Source organism: Schistocerca piceifrons, chromosome 2 (genome assembly GCF_021461385.2).
Source record: "Schistocerca piceifrons isolate TAMUIC-IGC-003096 chromosome 2, iqSchPice1.1, whole genome shotgun sequence".
Lineage (NCBI taxonomy): Eukaryota > Metazoa > Arthropoda > Insecta > Orthoptera > Acrididae > Schistocerca > Schistocerca piceifrons.
The window spans coordinates 115,845,849-115,865,223 of record NC_060139.1 but is presented as its reverse complement, the minus strand read 5'-3'; the positions used below and the strand labels follow the sequence as shown (position 1 = coordinate 115,865,223).

The 19,375-nt window shown below is 40.2% G+C and overlaps 1 protein-coding gene across 7 annotated transcripts in view; it reads left to right on the top strand.

Annotated features, from left to right (window-relative positions):
- LOC124776416 (leucine-rich repeat protein SHOC-2-like) overlaps positions 1-19,375 on the top strand; it is a 189,297-nt gene that overhangs the window by 23,193 nt on the left and 146,729 nt on the right. For 6 of the 7 annotated variants that reach the window (XR_007015617.1, XM_047251405.1, XM_047251403.1 and 3 more), the window contains exons 2-3: positions 15,175-15,672; positions 15,783-15,912. Coding sequence is in view for 6 of the 7 variants with exons in the window: in XM_047251405.1 (XP_047107361.1) it covers positions 15,182-15,672; positions 15,783-15,912 (621 nt within the window). In the remaining variant the exon portion in view is untranslated. Of the gene's footprint in view, positions 1-15,174; positions 15,673-15,782; positions 15,913-19,375 lie in introns of those variants that run through there. The other variant, XM_047251409.1, reaches the window with a different exon arrangement.

Below are 19,375 nucleotides of genomic sequence, written 5' to 3'. Positions count from 1 at the left end.
CATGCCCTCGATGCCGGGCCCTTCGCCGGTCCCTTCGACCCCTCCTCCGCCGCCTGCCTCGCCCTATTGAGGTTTCTCACGCCCCCCCCCCCCCCCCAATCTTGAACGAGCCCTTGCTCGAGGTGTTTGTGCCTGTCCCCCTGGACGTAATCCACGACATCTCTATAATACTACGCGATGACACACTGTTCGTCGTGTGTTTCCCTTCAACCGGTGCTCATGACACAACCTCTGCCATTCCCTGCCACCTGGTAAAATGTGTTCCCCTCTCACCCGATGTCGACCTGGACATGCTTCGTGTGTACGCCACGCCCACCAGAGACATCGTCGTCGTCGCTCCGTTACACCCGCAAACCGCTGGCCTCCCTGTTGTCGCACGACCAGCACGCGCAGTACGACGGCTGGCGCGCTTCGACGACTTCAGGGTTCGGTGGCCGAACCTTCCTCCATGACATCTACCGACACAGCTCCCCAACGATACTGTTGAGCTGACAGTGGTCCGGCTCCCGCGGACCAGCCCTGCTGATGCCATAGTCACCCCCTCCCCCCCCCCTCCCCCCTCTCAAGAGTTCAATTCAAGAGTACTCTGTACTGCGGGGGGGGGGGGGGGGCTATGTGGTGCCGATGAGGTCGACACCAGCAGCGATCTGAGTATCGTCTTTGAACTATACTAAGATTATCTTTGGGCAAAACCACCATGTTAGTTCTATGTAAGCCTTGCTTGTGTAAAGAGGCGAATAAATGATCTACTGTAAAATGGGAGTGTTGTTTGGTGTAACCAACCCGAACATTCTCCTCAGACATAACATTTCCAGGGAAATGGCTTGGACGTGGAGTCCAATTGTATGGCCACCGTGTTCACCTGACCTAAATCCACTGGATTTCTTCCTGTGGGGACACCTGAATGAGCATGTGTGCTTTACTCCACCGACGAGTGTGGGTGAACTGGTAGCACATGTTCATGCTGCTCTTGTTACTATGGACGCAGCTTCGCTGTGAAGGATCCATAGCTGTATGATCCGGTGGGTTGCACAATGTTTGGACGTGCAGAAAGGTTGCTTTGAGCATCTGTTGTTCGGAGGACAATGTATTCTCTTGTGAAGGTCATGAGGTCATTAATATGGACATCATTATTGTCACTGGTTGCTAAGTTGCAACATCTGAGCTCTCATATTACACGTAGTATAAATGACTAGTAGATGTTGTGTTATTGTACTGTGCTATCATAATTTGGAATCTCGAAATTAATGTTGTTTTTGTAGTTATTCTGCCCTATGACAGGTCATTTGTTTCAAGTTTCTACTTCTTATTTGTCTAACCACGTATCTGCTATGTTCAGCGTTACAAAATGGTGTAAATTGAGGCTACATGTGACCCAAGAAACGGTGTATATTACAGTATGAAATGTCAGAATTAAATTGGGAAATAAAAAAATGCGCCGTAACCCAGGATGGAAACCTCAACCTCCTGCACGCTAACCCAAAACTCTATCCACTGCACTAATTGTACAGTACGACTTACACGTGAGAGCAGAGGTAGTTACCATACGTGATTACAGCAATCCCAGATTACCACTCTTTAACATCCTTTTTCTGCCGGATGTACTTATCGGACGAAGTTTTGTGACAGACATTTTTTTTATCTCTAGTATGAGAGGAGTCACACTGCAAAGCCCGAGTGCGTGAATTTTGCTTCACTCTGTATAAGCCAACAAGTGTCTGGCTCAGTTTTTAGATAGGTTACTGCTGCTACAATGGCAGGTTATCAAGATCTAAGTGAGTTTGAACGCGGTGTTGCAGTCGGCACACGAGCGATGGGACACAGCATCTCCAAAGCAGTGATGAAGTGGTTATTTTTTTCCATATGACCATTTCATGAGCATACAGTGAATATCAGGAATCCGGGAAAACATCAAATCTCTGACATCGCTGCGACCAGAAAAAGATCCTTCAAGAGCGGAACCAATGATGACTGAAGAGAATCGTTCATTGTGACAGAAGTGCAACCCTTCCGCAAGTTGCTGCAGATTTCAATGGTGGGGCATCAACAAGTGTCAGCATGTGAACCATTCAATGAAACATCATTGATATGGGCTTTTGGAGCCGAAGGCCTACTCAAAAATATAGCTTTCATTACACATTTTGATCAACTTTAATCAGTAAATCCATTAACATGAACCAAAGTAAAATATTATATACAGGGTTACCATAATTAAAGTTCTAATTTCAAAACACTATAGAAAGAGAACCACTACTCAGAATGACATCAAATTTGAATGGCATATTATTGACACGGGGGGAAATTTCATGGGAAGGAAAAAAGTAAATAAATAAGTAAATAAATTTGACCAATAGATGGTGCTGTAAGCATCAGAATATGCAAGCCAACAGATATGCAGCATGATGCGTTTCCTCGGTTTGTGTCCGAGGTGCCCAACATGACTGTCTCCATGAAGGGTACATGTGCTGCTGGTTAAATTATTTTGCATGAATGGTGATTGTGCATCAAGAGTGCTGCAAAAGTTCTGGACACTGAAGGATATGAAAAAAAGGCAATGGTTCAATGTCTGCTAAGGGTTTGGAAAAACTGATTACAAAATTCAAAAAGACAGGTTCTTTTGAAGTGCAGTGTGACAGGAGGAGGAAATCAGTTGATCTGACGCCTGCTGTAGATGTGGACACTGCATTGTAGGATGGGCCGAGTGGTCGTGTTCAAACACGCAGAGTACTGAGAATTGCCCAAACATTGGATATGCCTGTGAGCACAGTGCATAAAATGCTATGAAACATCCTGCATCACTATCCACACAAACTCACCCATACTCAGCTCTGGAATTTCTTGCTCACATGGAAGTGGACAATGAACGACCATGGAACATTCTGTGTGTAGTAGCCACCAGAAAGATCGCGGGAGGCGCACATCGGCACGGCGCGTCACGGACGGTAGTTGCCGCAAATAGAGTCCCGTCCACCAGAGGGCACGCGAGAATTCGGCCGCGACCACTGTGGACAGATGAAGCCCATTTCCATTTCCAAGAACATGCCAGTATGAAGAATACAGGCAATGGAAAATCCACATGCACATCAACTGGTACACATAATTCTACATTGATGACTTTGTGGTGTGAACTGATGGCATTGCTTACTGTTGAGGCATTTTTTTTTTTGAGGGGATCAGTCCTGAAGGTGCTGTTATCTGTACCATCACTGGTGAACTCTAAGACAACCACAGATAAAATGTAATAATAGGCCATATCCTTGTATGACTCACCACTGTGAGGCAATGAATCAATATCTGATGCTGACTGGGAAATTTCATGATTTCATAAAGAAGGCATATAAGTCTGTAACTAAAGCCATCTGCTTACATTAGTCTGCAACTTGCCATCTGATGCAGGTGACGTCACTCACTTCTCTCCTTGGCCATTGGCCTGGGTCCTGTTTCCACAAGAGTTTGTATGTGTGGTACACTACAACATTCGCATTGTGTGGTGCATCATGTATTATTATCTTCAGTTATTAATATGAAGTTTATATAGTTCAGATCTATTTATTGTAGGTATTTATTGGCAGCTACCGATTGTATAAGTAGTTATTGTATTTTAACAATAAATGAGCATTTATGCCATAAGTGATTGTATAAATTAAGTAAATATATACAAAATGATTAATAAATTGTGTTTTTACATTCTAATAGAAATATTGAATATACTTTTTCGGACAGCAAAAGTTTCGAGGTGCTGTAAAAGTCACAGAATCAAACCATTAATACATTTTCTTTACCCAGCGATGAAGAACTGTAGGAAAAGTGTTTCAGAAAAATTCCCACTTATTTCCCAAAGTTGTAACATGCATAAAGGATTGAAGAATGCATAGTAAAAACAGGCCAGATTATATTTGATGGAGGAATGTAGACATCTGTAAGAGGTTATTCAAAGATGAAACCAAATGCAGGGCCATCAATTTTGCCTCATTTACAGTGCTACTCAATAACAGTTGGATGCTTATGCAGAAAGTTGTGTGACGCAGAAAGTGATAATTTTGCAAAAAATCAGTGATAAGGACTTTGGGAGGTGGAATGCTATTACTAGTTTTGAAGCTATATACTAATATTTTTTTCAGGTATTACTCTCATTAACAAGGAACAGTGGTGCTGTATTGAGGGTGAATGTGAGATAGTGCAGTGTCTAATTCATATTGGTGATGTAATACCCAACATTATTGAGTCAGTAACTGTTAAGAATGATCTGAGTGTCCTTCCAGAAAGTTTGAAATTCGCCAGGTAAAATGCCAAACTAATATTTGTCAGTAAAATCCAGACATGTGTTTGATAGTTTAATTAAATACGTTGAGTCAACAGCACTTAAAAAAACGCACCTGAAACAAGAGTTTTAGGATATAGAAAATTGTGAATACGTTAGAGGGATGTTTTTCAGCTGACAGATGTTCACAGCTACAATTAATAATAGGACAAATCTAATTTCTTACTAAAATGACAATGCTGAGGTCATCAAAGTGCACCCTGGCAAGGATCTTTAGACAGCTGTATCAGTTGGCCAGAGCACTGTAAATAGTTAGAAAACGTATCAGTACTCGGTAGAGTGCTTTGTGGCATTTTAGTGGTGTGTACTGAAGTGCGTTAAAAAACAAGGTTTCAGTGTGATAAAACTTGAATGTGCTGACAGATTGATCCGTAGACTGACTTGGAAGTTAGTAGTCTGAAGCCAGATCAGAGGTTCACCACATTCAAATTCACTGACTTCACTAACACACAATCAAATAATCACCTTTTCAACCTAATTTATACCTTGGGCTATGCTAGAGAGCAGTCTGTCACAACAACCTACATTCCAAGAAAAAATTGTCAGTATTCTGTTCTCTTCCTATTTGCAAATGTGTTGCATCACATGTCACATCATTATATAATGACATGAAGCTGACATCTAATATTGGTAGGCTCAATTAACACTCCACATTTTGTGTATCTAAATGCATATGTGTAAAAATACATAGGCTGTACACATTATGAAAAAGATATGGTGAGATACAATGTTCATGGTTCAGGAGTAACCAGGGGCCATATAAAGTGGTGCAGTGCAAAATCCAGTGTTAAGTTTGCTGCATATTGTTTAAGATAAAAAGAACGAGACAATGTAGCTGTTAAGACACTGCCTTCATATTCGAGGGGGTGTAGTTTGCTCTGTCTGGCTATTTTGATTTAGGTTTACTGTGGTTTTGCTAAATTATCTTGGGCAAATGCTCACAATGTTTGGCAAGGCCATGACTGACCATCTGTCCTGTCCTCATAATAACAAGTCCATAATTACGTAGTCTGTCTGTAGTTAGTTAGTTAGTTTCATATTCCACCCACATCACTTACATGATTAATTGTAATGATGTGGAACAAGTCACCTTACACAATCATATAGAAATATGGCTGCATGCTAGCAGTTATTCCTCCTTATCCACCACCTTCTACACATTACAAAAGTAGCAGTTCTTCTACAGAATAGAAGGTGTTGTTGAGGAGAAACTTTTATGGTTTGTTTTAAAATTTAATGTTGCTGTCTGTCACACATTTTTTGTTATTTGGAACCAGTAAGCGATCACAAATTTTGGTGGCAGCATTGTGCATTCCTTTTTGTACTAAAGATAACCCTAATGTGGAGTAATTAATGTTGTTTTTTCTTCTGATGTAGTAATCATGTGCATCAGCAGATTACTTTTGAAATAAAGTGGATTATTTACAAGAAACTTCATGAGGAGATAAATATACTGTGAAGTATTAGTCAAAACGCCCAATTCCTTAAATGGAGGTGTACCAGATGCTCTTGGGGGAGCACTACATATTATTCTTATACCACGTTTTTGAGCAACAAAGACTTTCTTTTCCCATACGACATTATTGAATGAAAATACAAATAAATTGTAAACTTACTGATTTGTTTCTCTTAAAAATTTGCAATGATTCAAAGAGCATATGTGAATGAGCTAACTTGTTTAGGAGTTTCAAAATGTGTTTTCTCCTGTTTAAATTATCATTAGTACGGACACCTATAAAATTTGAAAAATGGTTCAAATGGCTCTGAGCGCTAAGGGACTTAACTTCTGAGGTCATCAGTCTCCTAGAACTTAGAACCACAAAAACCTAACTAACCTAAGGACATCACACACATCCATGCCCGAGGCAGGATTTGAACCTGCAACCATAGCGGTTGCGCGGTTCCAGACTGTAGCGCCTAGAACTGTAAAGTTTGAAGTTCCCATCCTAAATATTTGTTACAGTTACTATTGCTGTAGTACCACTAGATGTGTGGAAGTGGGTATGTTGTGTCTTTTTGAAACTGAAATTGATAGTGAGACCATTCACAAAAAAGCACTCGACAATCCATTGTGTATATTGGAGTTATTTTCTCTGTATTATGATGACAAATTCTATATCATTTTGAGATGATCCCTGGATGTATAAATAAATAAATTACTATCACAGTATAATTTGTTCATCAAACACTACAAGGTGAGGCAAAAAGGTGGCAACATTAAATGAATGTTTAATCAAGTGAAATTACAAGGCTGGGATTTGGTTACATGGTTTCAATTTGCACTCATACTGCTCAGTGGACTTACAATCTGTCCATTGTTGATTGTGAGCCCATTGGGCCATTTGGGCAGGGATAGAAGTGATGACCTCAGTGATGTGGCGCTTCAAGTCATCAAAGTTGCTAGGTTTGCCAGCATAGACATGATCCTTGACCATCTCCCACAGACAAAAATTGCATGACGTCAGGTTGACTGAACGTGCTGGCCATAGGAGGACCATGCCTACCAATCCAATGTTTACAAAGTATGTTGTACAAGTACTCCTGAACCATCTGACTGTAATGGGGAGGGGCACTGTCTTGCTGGAAGTACCCTCATTGGAGAATGGTAAGTGGTGCATTCTCCTCCATGAATGTGCTTAGCATGGCAAGCTAATTGCCTCCCCTGATTGTCTGTTCTTCAAAAAAGAAGGTCCAATAACTCCAAATTTGGTCACTCCACACCAAGCGTTTGCCTTGGGGAAGTCCCACATGTGTTGTCAAATTTCCAGGGAGGTGCTCAGTCACCCAGATGACACAGCTGTGCTTTTTCTCATGACTGCCAATGTGGAATTTTGCTTCATCAGAAAACGTGAACAGAATGTCACCCCATGTGCACCATTTCCAAGATAATTTGTGCAGCACTCACATGGGCTTTCTTGTCTGTGTTTGTGAGCAGGTGCATAATCTAAAAGTGGTATGGCTTAACTTCTTAAATCACAGTGAAAAGTTCCAACCACTAACATTTGAGAGAGTCTGTGTGATGACTTGGCTGGGCTGGCTTCGAACACATCTCTTTCTACTGCTGTCTCCCTTGCAGTCATCTTGGAACAGACCCTGTCCTTACAAACTTCTCCTAGATCTTACCAGTTGTCAGATGTGATGGCGCATCCCATTTGGTCCAGGCCTTGAATTTTTCCTGTACAATGCTTGGAGACTGAAAGACCTCCATCCAGGCTACTATCTTCCTTTGCTCCTCAGTGAAATATCAGGATGCCATTTGTGAAAAAACTAAAAAGAGAACATCCTATTAATTTTAACATCTTTTTTGCCTCGCCCTGTACACTACATGCATATACACTTATAGAATAAGTGAAACAACATTAGTATTCAATATCATTTTGGGGACGCATTTTAAATTCTTCTGTTGATTAGAGTTTTGAGTGGTGTTTCTGAACGTGCTAAGTGCCTCACCTTATGCTTGTGCTGGAAAGTTTTTATGTGCTAGTAATGGTAAGCCCAAGTGTTTGTAACTGGCTTGGGGGTTTTACAGTCTGGTAGCTGTGATGTCAGTCTGCTGTTTTTGGTGTATCATGTTGAGGAACAGACTGTCAGAGTCTATAATTCCATTAATTTCCTTTGTGCATGTCACTAACAGTTTAGAATGAAGAGGGATGTAACTGTTGGTATTTTCAGACTTTTGAAGTATTAACTACAACACTCTTTAACATGCTGATACCCCACAAGGCCACTGACCAACACACCACAGCCTCTCACCTGACACTGTGTGCCTGGCGGTAAAACAACCATCACTATGCATACTGCGATCACCATTTTAGTTGTGACTCCACAAATTCATGTGATTGCCTTTTTCTGCTAATTTATAATTCAAATTTTTAATTGATAGAAATTGCCCTGTAACATATCTGATCACTTTGTATGAAGATAGTCCACACAATTGTTCAAAGTTAGTTTTGAGTCAAGATGAATCCCAAGAAGTTTAGCAGAAGCACAGTCACTGTATTGTCTACAGCAACATATAGAAGCAGGTGCCTGTCAGCTTAAACTGAAGGAGGGCTCTTTTATAATTGTAACAGTATATAGGACCCCTTCAGAAAACTTTCATTTATTCCTGGAAAACTTGGATGTCTTGTTATGCTAGCTGTCAGATAGGGGAAAGCAAATTATTATTTGTGGGGACTTCAATGTTGATTCACTGAAAGAGTGTAATAGGAAGAATGACCAGGAAGTCTTGCTCGGTTCTTTCAATTTGACATCTGTCATTAATTTTCCTACTCGGGTAGTAAAGGACAGCAGCACACTGATAGATAACACTTTTATAGACCAAGATAAGTTTAAAACATTAATTCTTGTCCTGTTGAGAATGGCCTTTCTGATCATGGTACTCAGCTAGTTACAGTATATGACATAGCTCCATTCAGTAATTCAAAACTACCCTACAAAGTTGTGCGTTCAATTAATGACTCAACAAGTAGAAATTTCAGAGAAAGTCTTCAGCAGTTAGTCTGGGATGAGGTGTACAAGGAACCTGATGCTAATTTAAAATATAAGTTATTTCATGATACACTTGTAAGAGAATTTGAAAACTGTTTCCCCAAGAAAGTAGTTAAATCTAATTATAAGAAACCATCCAAAAAACCTTGGCTTACTAAAGGAATAAAAATATCTTGTAACCACAAAAGGGAACTGTATCTAACAACAAGAAAGAGTAATGACCCAAAAACAGCCAAATATTATAAAAACTACTGTGCTACATTAAGAAAGGTTATTAAAAAGTCCAGAAGCATGTGCATCATGTCTGAGATTAATACCTCTGATAACAAAATCAAAACAATTTGGAATATTACTACAAAGGAAACAGGGCAACCAAGAGTACAGGATGACAGCATTACCATCAAACTAAGTGGAAACTTGACAAACAACAAGCCAGAAGTCAAAAACATTTTGAATAATTATTTTTTAAATGTTGTAGAGAAAATAGGATCTAAATGTTCATTATTAGAAGAAGCAAGGCAGTTAATGGAAGAGGCCTTACCCACACCATTTGATACAATTGAAATTCCACCCACCTCTCCTTTTGAAATTAAGAAGATAATAAACTCTCTTAAGAATAAAAGCTCACATGGAATTGATGGCATTTCCAGTAGGAAAATAAAAGCTAGTTCCCAAAAGATAAGTTGGATTCTTATCCACATATGTAATAGCTCTCTGAAGCAGGGTATTTTCCCAGATAGACTGAAGTATGCCATTGTTAAACCACTGCATAAAACAGGGGATACATCTGATGTCAACAACTATCGCCCAATCTCTCTTCTGACTGCCTTGTCCAAAACTCTTGAAAAAGTAATGTATTGTAGAGTAGCTTCACACCTTTGTAAAAATAAAGTTTTAACAAAATGTTAGTTTGGTTTCCAGAAAGGTTTTTCAATGTAAAATGCTATATATACTTTCACTAATGAAATATAAAATGCTCTGAGTAACTGGAAGTCACCCGTTGGGATTTTTTGTGATCTCTCAAAGGCTTTTGATTGTGTAAATCATGGAATACTTCTAGATAAGCTCAAGTACTGTGGTATGAATGGGATAGTGCTCAAATGGTTTAAATCATACCTAACTGGAAGAGTGCAGAAAGTTGAAATAAGCAGTTCACTTAATATGCAAAAAACTGGTGATTTCTCAAACTGGGGAACGATCAAGAATGGGGTGCTGCAAGGTTTGGTCTTGGGTCCTCTGCTGTTCTTAATATATATTAATGACTTGCCATTCTATATTCACGGAGATGCAAAGCTGGTACTTTTTTGCCGATGATACAAGTATAGCTATCACACCCAACAGACAAGAATTAACTGGTGAAATTGTAAAAGATTTTTTTCAGAAAATCATTAAGTTGTTCTCTGCAAATGGGCTCTCATTAAACTTTGACGAAACACAGTACATACAGTTCCACACAGTAAATGGAATGACACCATTAATAAATATAGACTTCGATCAGCAATCGGTAGCTAAGGTAGAATATTCAAAATTTCTAGGTGTATGAATTGATGAGGGGTTGAACTGGAAAAAACATACTAAAGATCTGATGAAATGTTTGAGTTCAGCTACTTATGCTATTAGGGTCATTGCAAATTTTGGCGATATACATTTCAGTAAATTAGCTTACCACACCTATTTTCATTCTCTGCTTTCGCATGGCATCATATTCTGGGGTAACTGATCACTGAGTAAAAGAGTGTTCATTGCACAAAAGCATGTAATCAGAATAATTGCTGGAGCTTATCCCAGATCATCCTGCAGACACTTATTTAAAGAGCTAGAGATCTTCACTGTAGCCTCACAAAATAAATAAATTATATATATATATATATATATATATATATATATATATATATATATATATAATATTGGTAAGTGGTAAGTCACATCATCTTTGTTTATATATATCTCTAAAAACAAAGATGATGTGACTTACCAAATGAAAGTGCTGGCACGTCGATAGACACACACACAAACACAAACATACACACAAAATTCAAGCTTTCACAACAAACTGTTGCCTCATCAGGAAAGAGGGAAGGAGAGGGAAAGACGAAAGGATATGGGTTTTAAAGGAGAGGGTAAGGAGTCATTCCAATCCCAGGAGCGGAAAGACTTACCTTCGGGGGAAAAAAGGACGGGTATACACTCGCACACACACATATATCCATCCACACATATACAGACACAAGCAGACATATATGTCTTGGGCACACAGTTGCATCTCCTGTCAACGCAACAAGATTGGCCGCCACACCTCCCCTCCACTAGGCAAGTTCGACATTCCGCAAGGAAGATTTCGTCATGTACATATGGACCTTATCGGACCACTACCACCAGATATATTCTCTCCACAATCGACCGCATGTCTTGCTGGGTGGAAGCTGTTCCTTTACACAACATCACCACTGAAACCATGGCCAAGGGTTTCGTCTCCTCATGGATTGCCAGGTTCGGTTGCCCGACCTCCATCACCACTGACCAAGGCCGGCAGTTTGAGTCTGCCCTGTTCACCATTTTATGTAACATCTGCGGCATTAAAAAAATTCATACAACAGCCTACCACCCACAGAGCAACAGGTTAGTTAAACGGTGGCACTGCACCCTCAAAACTGCCCTCAGGTGCCATGACTGCCTCTAGTCTGAGGCGCTTCCATGGGTGTTACTTGGTCTCTGTTTGACCTTTAAACCAGACCTACAGGGAATCATCTCTGAATTTGTTTTCGGGGAGAACCCAGTCCTACCAGGGGAACTTATACTGCCTCAAGCACCCGAGGATTTTCCCCCCTCCCCAGATTTCGTTAGTCGCATGCGCACTTACTTCAAACATGCACGGCTACACCCACCTATCAGCCACTCCCCACCAGACACTTGCGTGCCAACTGCACTCAGCACTTGCTCCCACGTTATGCTCAGGAATGATTCTGTTAGACAACCCCTGCAATCACCCTAGCTTGGCCCCTTTAAAGTGCTCCAGGAGGACGAGACAATGTTTGACATTATGGTTAAAGATCATCCTCAAACTGTTTCGTTGCACAGGCTCAAACCTGCTTTCGTGGACTCCGGCGCCCCTCTTCCATCTCAGTCGGACCCTCCTGAAAACATCTCCACCGCGGAGCCTGAAAATACTTTGTCTCATCGCATGGCGCTGTTTTCTCCAACCCATGATTTGTCGTCACCATTTGCAGGTTTTCCAGGCATGTCGCCATCTACCCCATGCACTACCACTTCACCGACTGCAGAGACTCACTCTCCCACATTCAGCCGGTGCTGCAACGTGCCACCACACTGCGTGGATGATGTGTTGATCATCACCTTCGATGATCGTGTGCTCATGCTCCTAACAGACACCACAGCCTCGCTCTCCAACGGGCAGTTAAATGTCAGTGTAGTGCATAGCCTGTCCCTCCCCCGCGAGTGCAACCTGTCAGAAATTCGCGCATTCATCTTCTCGGACGGCTCGATCTGCATTCGGGGTGGGCATGCCTGCACCATGCTGCAGGCCGTGCCACACGCCTGCACCACGCCGCAGGCCGTTCCACACACCTGCTCTCGGGTCGGCGGACACATCGTCCACCACCACTGGTTGACTGACTATGAGATGGACCTGCCGCCAACAATCACTCCACCTCCGCACTCTGCCTAAACCAAGATGGAAATCCCGGTCATGCGCCTGCTGCCTCGCACTACTAGTACCGACGCCGACACCCACATGTCCTCCACTCAAGCCTCACAGCTAGTGCGAGGGGGGGGGGGGGCCCTTGGTCGGGTCGATAGGTCATATTGACCACTATTAACACCCTCTTTGGACTCTTATTGCTCTGCTGAGCCTCCATGTTTGTTCTAAGTTCTGTTCTGTATCTCAAGCTGTGTACACATTTATGACTAAGTATGAAATATATCTCTATGTGGAATTTAGTGGGGATAGTTATTGCATTCAACCGATAATCATATCCTGTTCCCATAATCCATTTTTATATCTGTGATGAGTATGGTAAACATAATTTTAAATTTATGTTCTCCCACACAATTTTGTTTAGACACTGTCTCCTCATGCTAAATGTTTCTATCAGTAAACCTGTTGTTTTTGTGGTGGTCTTCAGTCCAGAGACTGGTTTGATGCAGCTCTCCATACTACTCTATCTTGTGCAAGCTTCTACATCTCTGAGAAACTACTGCAACCTACATCCTTCTGAATCTGCTTAGTGTATTCATCTCTTGGTCTCCCTCTACGGTTTTTACCCTCCACGCTTCGCTCCATCACTAAATTGGTGATCCCTTGATGCCGCAGAATGTGTCCTACGAACCAATCCCTTCTTCTAGTCAAGTTGTGCCACAAATTCCTCTTCTCCCCAATTATGTTCAGTACCTCTTCATTAGTTATGTGATCTACCCATCTAATCTTCAGCATTCTTCTGTAGCACCACATTTCGAAAGCTTCTATTCTCTTCTTGTCTAAACTATTTATTGTCCATGTTTACATCCATAAATGGCTACACTCCATACAAATACTTTTAGAAAAGACTTGCTGACACTTAAATCTATACTCAATGTTAATAAATTTCTCTTCTTCAGAAACACTTTTCTTGCCATTGCTAGTCTACATTTTACTTCCTCTCTACTTTGACAATCATAATTTATTTTGCTCCTCAAATAGCAGAACTCATCTACTACTTTAAGTGTCTCATTTCCTAATCTACGAGGGCGGTTCAGAAAGTAACCTCCGATTGGTCACAGTGTGGGTTGTGGGGGGAGTAGCGACGCCATCTGTGCGTTCACACACTCAACAGGTCAGTCGGCATCAAGCCGTGGTCGAGTGAACGTCGTACCTGCGCTAGTTTAGTTTTTGTGGCAGTTTGAAATGTGTGCTGCAATAGAAAACCCCACCAAATGTGAAGTGCGTGCTGTCATAAGGTTTTTTACAGCCAAAGGATATTCTGCAGCAGCTATTCATCGTGAGCTTTGTGACGTGTACGGACCAAGAGTTATGAGTGAAGGAGTTGTCCGTGAATGGGTACGTTTATTTAAAAGTGGACGAGAAAACGTTCATGATGAAGAGAGGAGTGGTAGACCATCATTGGTGACTGACGAACTCGTTCAGACAGTTGATGCAAAAGTTCGTGAAAATCGACGTTTCTCAATGTCGGAGTTGTCTACTGGTTTTCCACAGATTTCTAAGACTCTCTTGTACGAGATAGTGACAGCAAGATTGGGTTACCGTAAGTTCTGTGCACGATGGGTGCCCAAAATTCTTACCGACCACCACAAAACTCAAAGAATGGCCTCTGCATTAGACTTTCTGTCTCGTTATGAGGACGAAGGAGAACCATTGTTAAACAGAATCGTGACCGGTGACGAAACCTGGATTAAGTACGTGAACCCTGAGACAAAAGAACAATCAAAGATGTGGGCACATTCAAATTCGCCTACCAAACCAAGAAAAGCCTCGCAAGATTTTTCTGCCAGAAAACTGATGGCAACGGTGTTTTGGGATGCCAAAGGGGTGTTGTTGGTTGAATTCATGGAACGTGGTACGACCATTAATCAAGACGTGTACTGTGAAACAATAAAAAAGTTACGACGGGCTATACAGAACAAACGCCGTGGTATGCTGACTTCCGGTATCGTTTTTTTGCACGATAACGCCCGTCCTCACTCTGCTCGCAGAACAACGGCCCTTCTTGAGTCGTTCAAGTGGGACGTTATCAACCATCCACCTTACAGCCCAGACCTGGCGCCAAGTGATTATCACCTCTTCATGCATTTGAAGAAATTGCTCGGGTCACAGCGGTTTGATGACGACGAAGAGCTCAAAGATGCGGTCACAGGCTGGCTCCAGGCACAAGCGGGTGATTTTTATGCAGAAGGAATTTCAAAGCTTGTGAAGAGATACGATAAGTGCCTCAATCGCTATGGAGACTATGTAGAAAAATAGTGCAAAGATGTAGTTGTAAGATGTATATATTAAAATATTTTTATTTAACTTGGTGTATTTTTTTAAATCAACCGGAGGTTACTTTCTGAACGGCCCGCGTAATTCCCTTAGCATCACCTGATTTAATTAGACTACATTCCATTATCCTCTTTTTGCTTTTGTCATCTTATATCCATCTTACAAGACACTGTCCATTCCGTTCAATTGCTTTTCCAGGTCCTTTACTGTCTCTGACAGAATTACATTGTCATTGGCAAACCTCAAAGTTTTCATTTCCTACATATTTAATTTACCTCTGACTGTTTATCTACAGCCTGCTATCACAACCAACAGCATCAATATAATCAACATTACTGCATTTACAGCATTAATTTATCTTCTTTTTCAGGTATTAAATGGCAACATTACTTGAATTTATTCGAGAACAATGTGTTCTTGCAGTTTTAGAAAGTGCACAGTCAAAAGAGCGCCCATGGATCAAACTGAACAGTTTTGAGCTTACAAGACTACCAGAGAGGCTTTTTGGTATAAAAAATATAGTGGGGCTATTCCTTAATGATAATAAATTAAATACATTACCAACAGAACTACTTCAGCTTCGAAATTTGGAATATTTAGCAGTGGACAACAACAATTTATCAAAATTGCCATCACCCCTAAATAATCTGACAAATATTGTTTTTCTCAACCTAAGCTATAATCCCATGAAGCATCTTACAGCAGAGATAGGGAATCTGAAGAACCTTGAAGTCTTGTGGATTAACCACATGGGCCTGGTAGCTCTGCCACCAGAAATAAGAAATCTTCAAATGCTGAACACTCTTGGAATAAGAGGGAATCTTCTGATGCAGCTACCAGAAGAGATTGGCTACTTAGGTTCACTTAGGTAGTTAGCAGTGTCAAACTGCATCATTCAAATAATTCATTTCTTGAAAAAAACTATACAGTGAATATGGAATGGGTTTTGCTAACAGTGTTTGTATTGTATTTTTATAGGTGGCTCACTGTTGAAAATAATCAAGTATCTGAAGTTCCAGAAAGTTTTAGCCAGCTGGAAAATCTCATTCATTTCAATATAAGTAAAAACAACATCCACAAAATTCCTACAGTGATAGCAGAGATGAAGGTTTGAGCATGATTAACAACAGTGATATTTTGATTATTAATGTTGTAATATTATGATAGTTCCAATAACGACAAATCAGATTGCTTTTATTTTATTTGAATAATAACTGTGAGAATCTTCACTCATTGCAAGGTAATTTCTGTCTTGTGTAGATATTCCAACTACAAATTGATGTTTTTCATACAATTTTTGTCAGTTTGTTTGTGTGCACAATGGCTTAAATAATTTCCTCAGTATACAAGAAAGAAATCTGCTGTCAGTCGCCAAAAAAGTGTTTATAAAGTCTCTCTAACTCTGAATAAGACAATGGTCATTTATCACAATTCAAACTCTCATAACCAGTATGCAGAAATGAGAACTGAAAGCTGTAATTCAGATGGAAAATCTCCTTCATTTCAATATAAGTAAAAACAACATCCACAAAATTCCTACAGTGATAGCTCCAATAGTGGCAAGTCCCAACTGGTCTGTTGACAATCCCCGTTGACTCTGTCAGGTGGAACGTCAGCATCCATGGAGTGCAAATGTGTGGTGTGGGATACTGAAGCATGAACACACAGGCCTGTGTTTCATAGATGGAACACTGGACGTGCCCAAGCATTGCGGCCTCCTAACAGACCATCTTCTTTGGATGCTAGAAGACATTAATCTGCAGACTAGGAGAAACCTGTGGTACCCATAGTGTGCAAAGTATTACCACATGTCTTCACCAATTGTTTCCAAATTGTTGGATTGGATGCAGAGGTTCTGTAACTTAGCTGGGCCATTCACTGGATTTGATGCCAGTAGACTTTTTTCTGTGGGAAAAGCTGAAAGATGCTGTCTAAAAGGATATACCGACTACAGCTAATCACGCACAATTACATATTACTGCAGCCGGCTCGGTCATCTCTGCTGAAATGCTAGCACTTGTGCAGCAGTTGTTCCATACCAGACTGGAAACTTGTATTGCTGCTGCTGATGGCCATTTTGAACACAACTTGTGGTGCTCAGTTGTCTTGTTACTGGTCACAGTACATGTAACTAGTGTATGCACTCCTGTTGTTCTTTAGTGTGTGTTATCACAGGTATTGTACAAGTGTTGGTGTGAGAACTTTTCAAAATATGATATCTTGTAAATGACTCTCACTAGAATCTTACAAATACCACTGACATTCTTATTTGCCCTACTTTTAGTTTGTTAATGTCTATAGCATTGTTCCATTTTTAAAAAATGTATATTTGCACAAAAAATACATTTGTAAGTATTACTAAAATCTGTTTATAGGCTAACAATACAAGCCTGTTATATATCTGTGCCAGACAGCTTTGATATTTCAGTGCAGATGCACAACAGTATTTGAACCTGTACAAGAATACAGTTAGGCTTTGAGCAAGGGGATTAGTGGATAGGAGCTGCTACTCTGTAGCAGCATAATGAGGATTGGAGATTGGATGGGCAGTGTGCTCAGAAAGCTGACTTGGTTAAGGCGACCACTTGCGTAAAGCTGAAATCTGGGTTTGGCTCCTGGTATGGCACAAATTTTCATCTGTCGCTGTTGAGCTTGCTCAATGCCCCACTGCAGCTAAATGTCAGATACTTCTTTCATCATGTACCAAATACAGCAGCTAACTGAAACAGCAGTGTCTTTTCTTTCATACATGGATCCCCAATAGAACAGACACAATCCATATGCACAACAATATTTGAGCCCTGGTGGGAACATGTCAGGCTGTGAGCAAGTGGATAATGGATAGGGGGCACAACTCTTTCGCTTGTGTCATACGGAGACTTGGGTTGGACAGGGGACATGCTCAGATATCCAAGGCGGTTAAGGTGACTGCTGGTGTAATGCAGGAAATCCAGGTTCGAGTCCTGGTCTGGCCCAAAATTTCATCATGTGAAATTATTATTAAAAATCCTTATAATTATTTAGGGTGTACTCATCCAACTGGTTTTTATCTGTTGCTGCCACAAGCACTGTGTTCCTTCATGTCCACTGTAACTTGGTTTAATACAAACATTATGTTTCAGAACCTTTATTCTATATCACATCATAATTATTATGCTACTTTGACAAAACTCAGAAATACTGTCATGCTCACAACACTGACGTACATCTTACTTAAGCAATTACATGCTTCTTGCACAACATCTCATAAGACACTGCCCTCCAATGCCAACATGACTGCCCCTTTATATTCTCGATATTGTTATAAAGGTTTTTTTTAATAAAATTACAATTAAAACTGTTGCCTCAAAATTAATGACATATTTCAACAGTTGTACTGGCTCTTATAGAGAAAATACATAATGTTCAAGCAATTGACATTTTGGAGGTGTGTAAATACTCAAAATATGAAATATTAACAATACTTGTACTATTTTTGTAAAATGCGAAAGATACATGGTTTGGAAAATGTTCCCATCAATGTATATGTTTCCAAGTCTCCCACTGAATGTGGCAACATAGGTCTTTTATTTATTATTGACAAAACACCTAAAGAACTGCCTATGTTTACACACCACTTACAATATTTTCGCTAATTACATTTTAATTTTCTACTCAATTCTGATTCTCTCAGTTGGTTTTTCATTTAAATACCACAGACTTTAATTTAGATACTGTTTTAACACAAATCCATCTTAGTTTCAAAGAAATGTCTTTGACCATTGTACTCAATCATTTGTTCCAGATTTCGCCTAATTACATTAATCCTAAATATTCCTACCAATTACAGGACTTATATACTTCAATACAATTATAGCTTAGTAACTAGTTTCATTGTAAGATTTTATAAGTATAGGTGTACCTTTTTTGTTTACATCAGTGATTCCTGTTTATTTCAAATTGGATAAAAAAAAATACGTGTTTTAAATGGGTTTCAATGGACTGTTACGTCTCAATCTGTTGCCATTGGATTTGCCCTGTGTCCCAGATATTTCTTTCATCATCTATCAATATAAAATTTTTCATTAGCTAGGAACAGCTGCAAGTATCTGTGTCTGGTCTCTGTTCTGTGGTCACTATTACATTGTCTTCTTCACCAGATGGAAAGCGGCCTGGAAAACAGGCTCAGCCAGTGCTGTGACACTATACTTTATTACTTGCTACATTCCATAGCAACTCTATAGCTAACTTCGACAAACCCAGGCAAAACACGGGGATACCTATTTGTTTATTAGAAACTTAGTATGGGAAGATATCTGATATGTAAAGAACTATTTCCTTACATCTGATGACTAGTACATATATGTATAAGAACAGATGGAGAAAAAGCAAATTAATTATCCACAGGCAAATAGAATACACTTCTGTACAATATTGTTCAGTATCTGTCAAACTGCTGTATAGTGATGTTTCCTTAAAACAGTTGTTCAAAATGTTAATAGCTATGATTAAGACAGAAGACTACACAGTCTTTCATCATGGATTTTGTTCAAAATGTTAATAGCTATGATTAAGACAGAAGACTACACAGT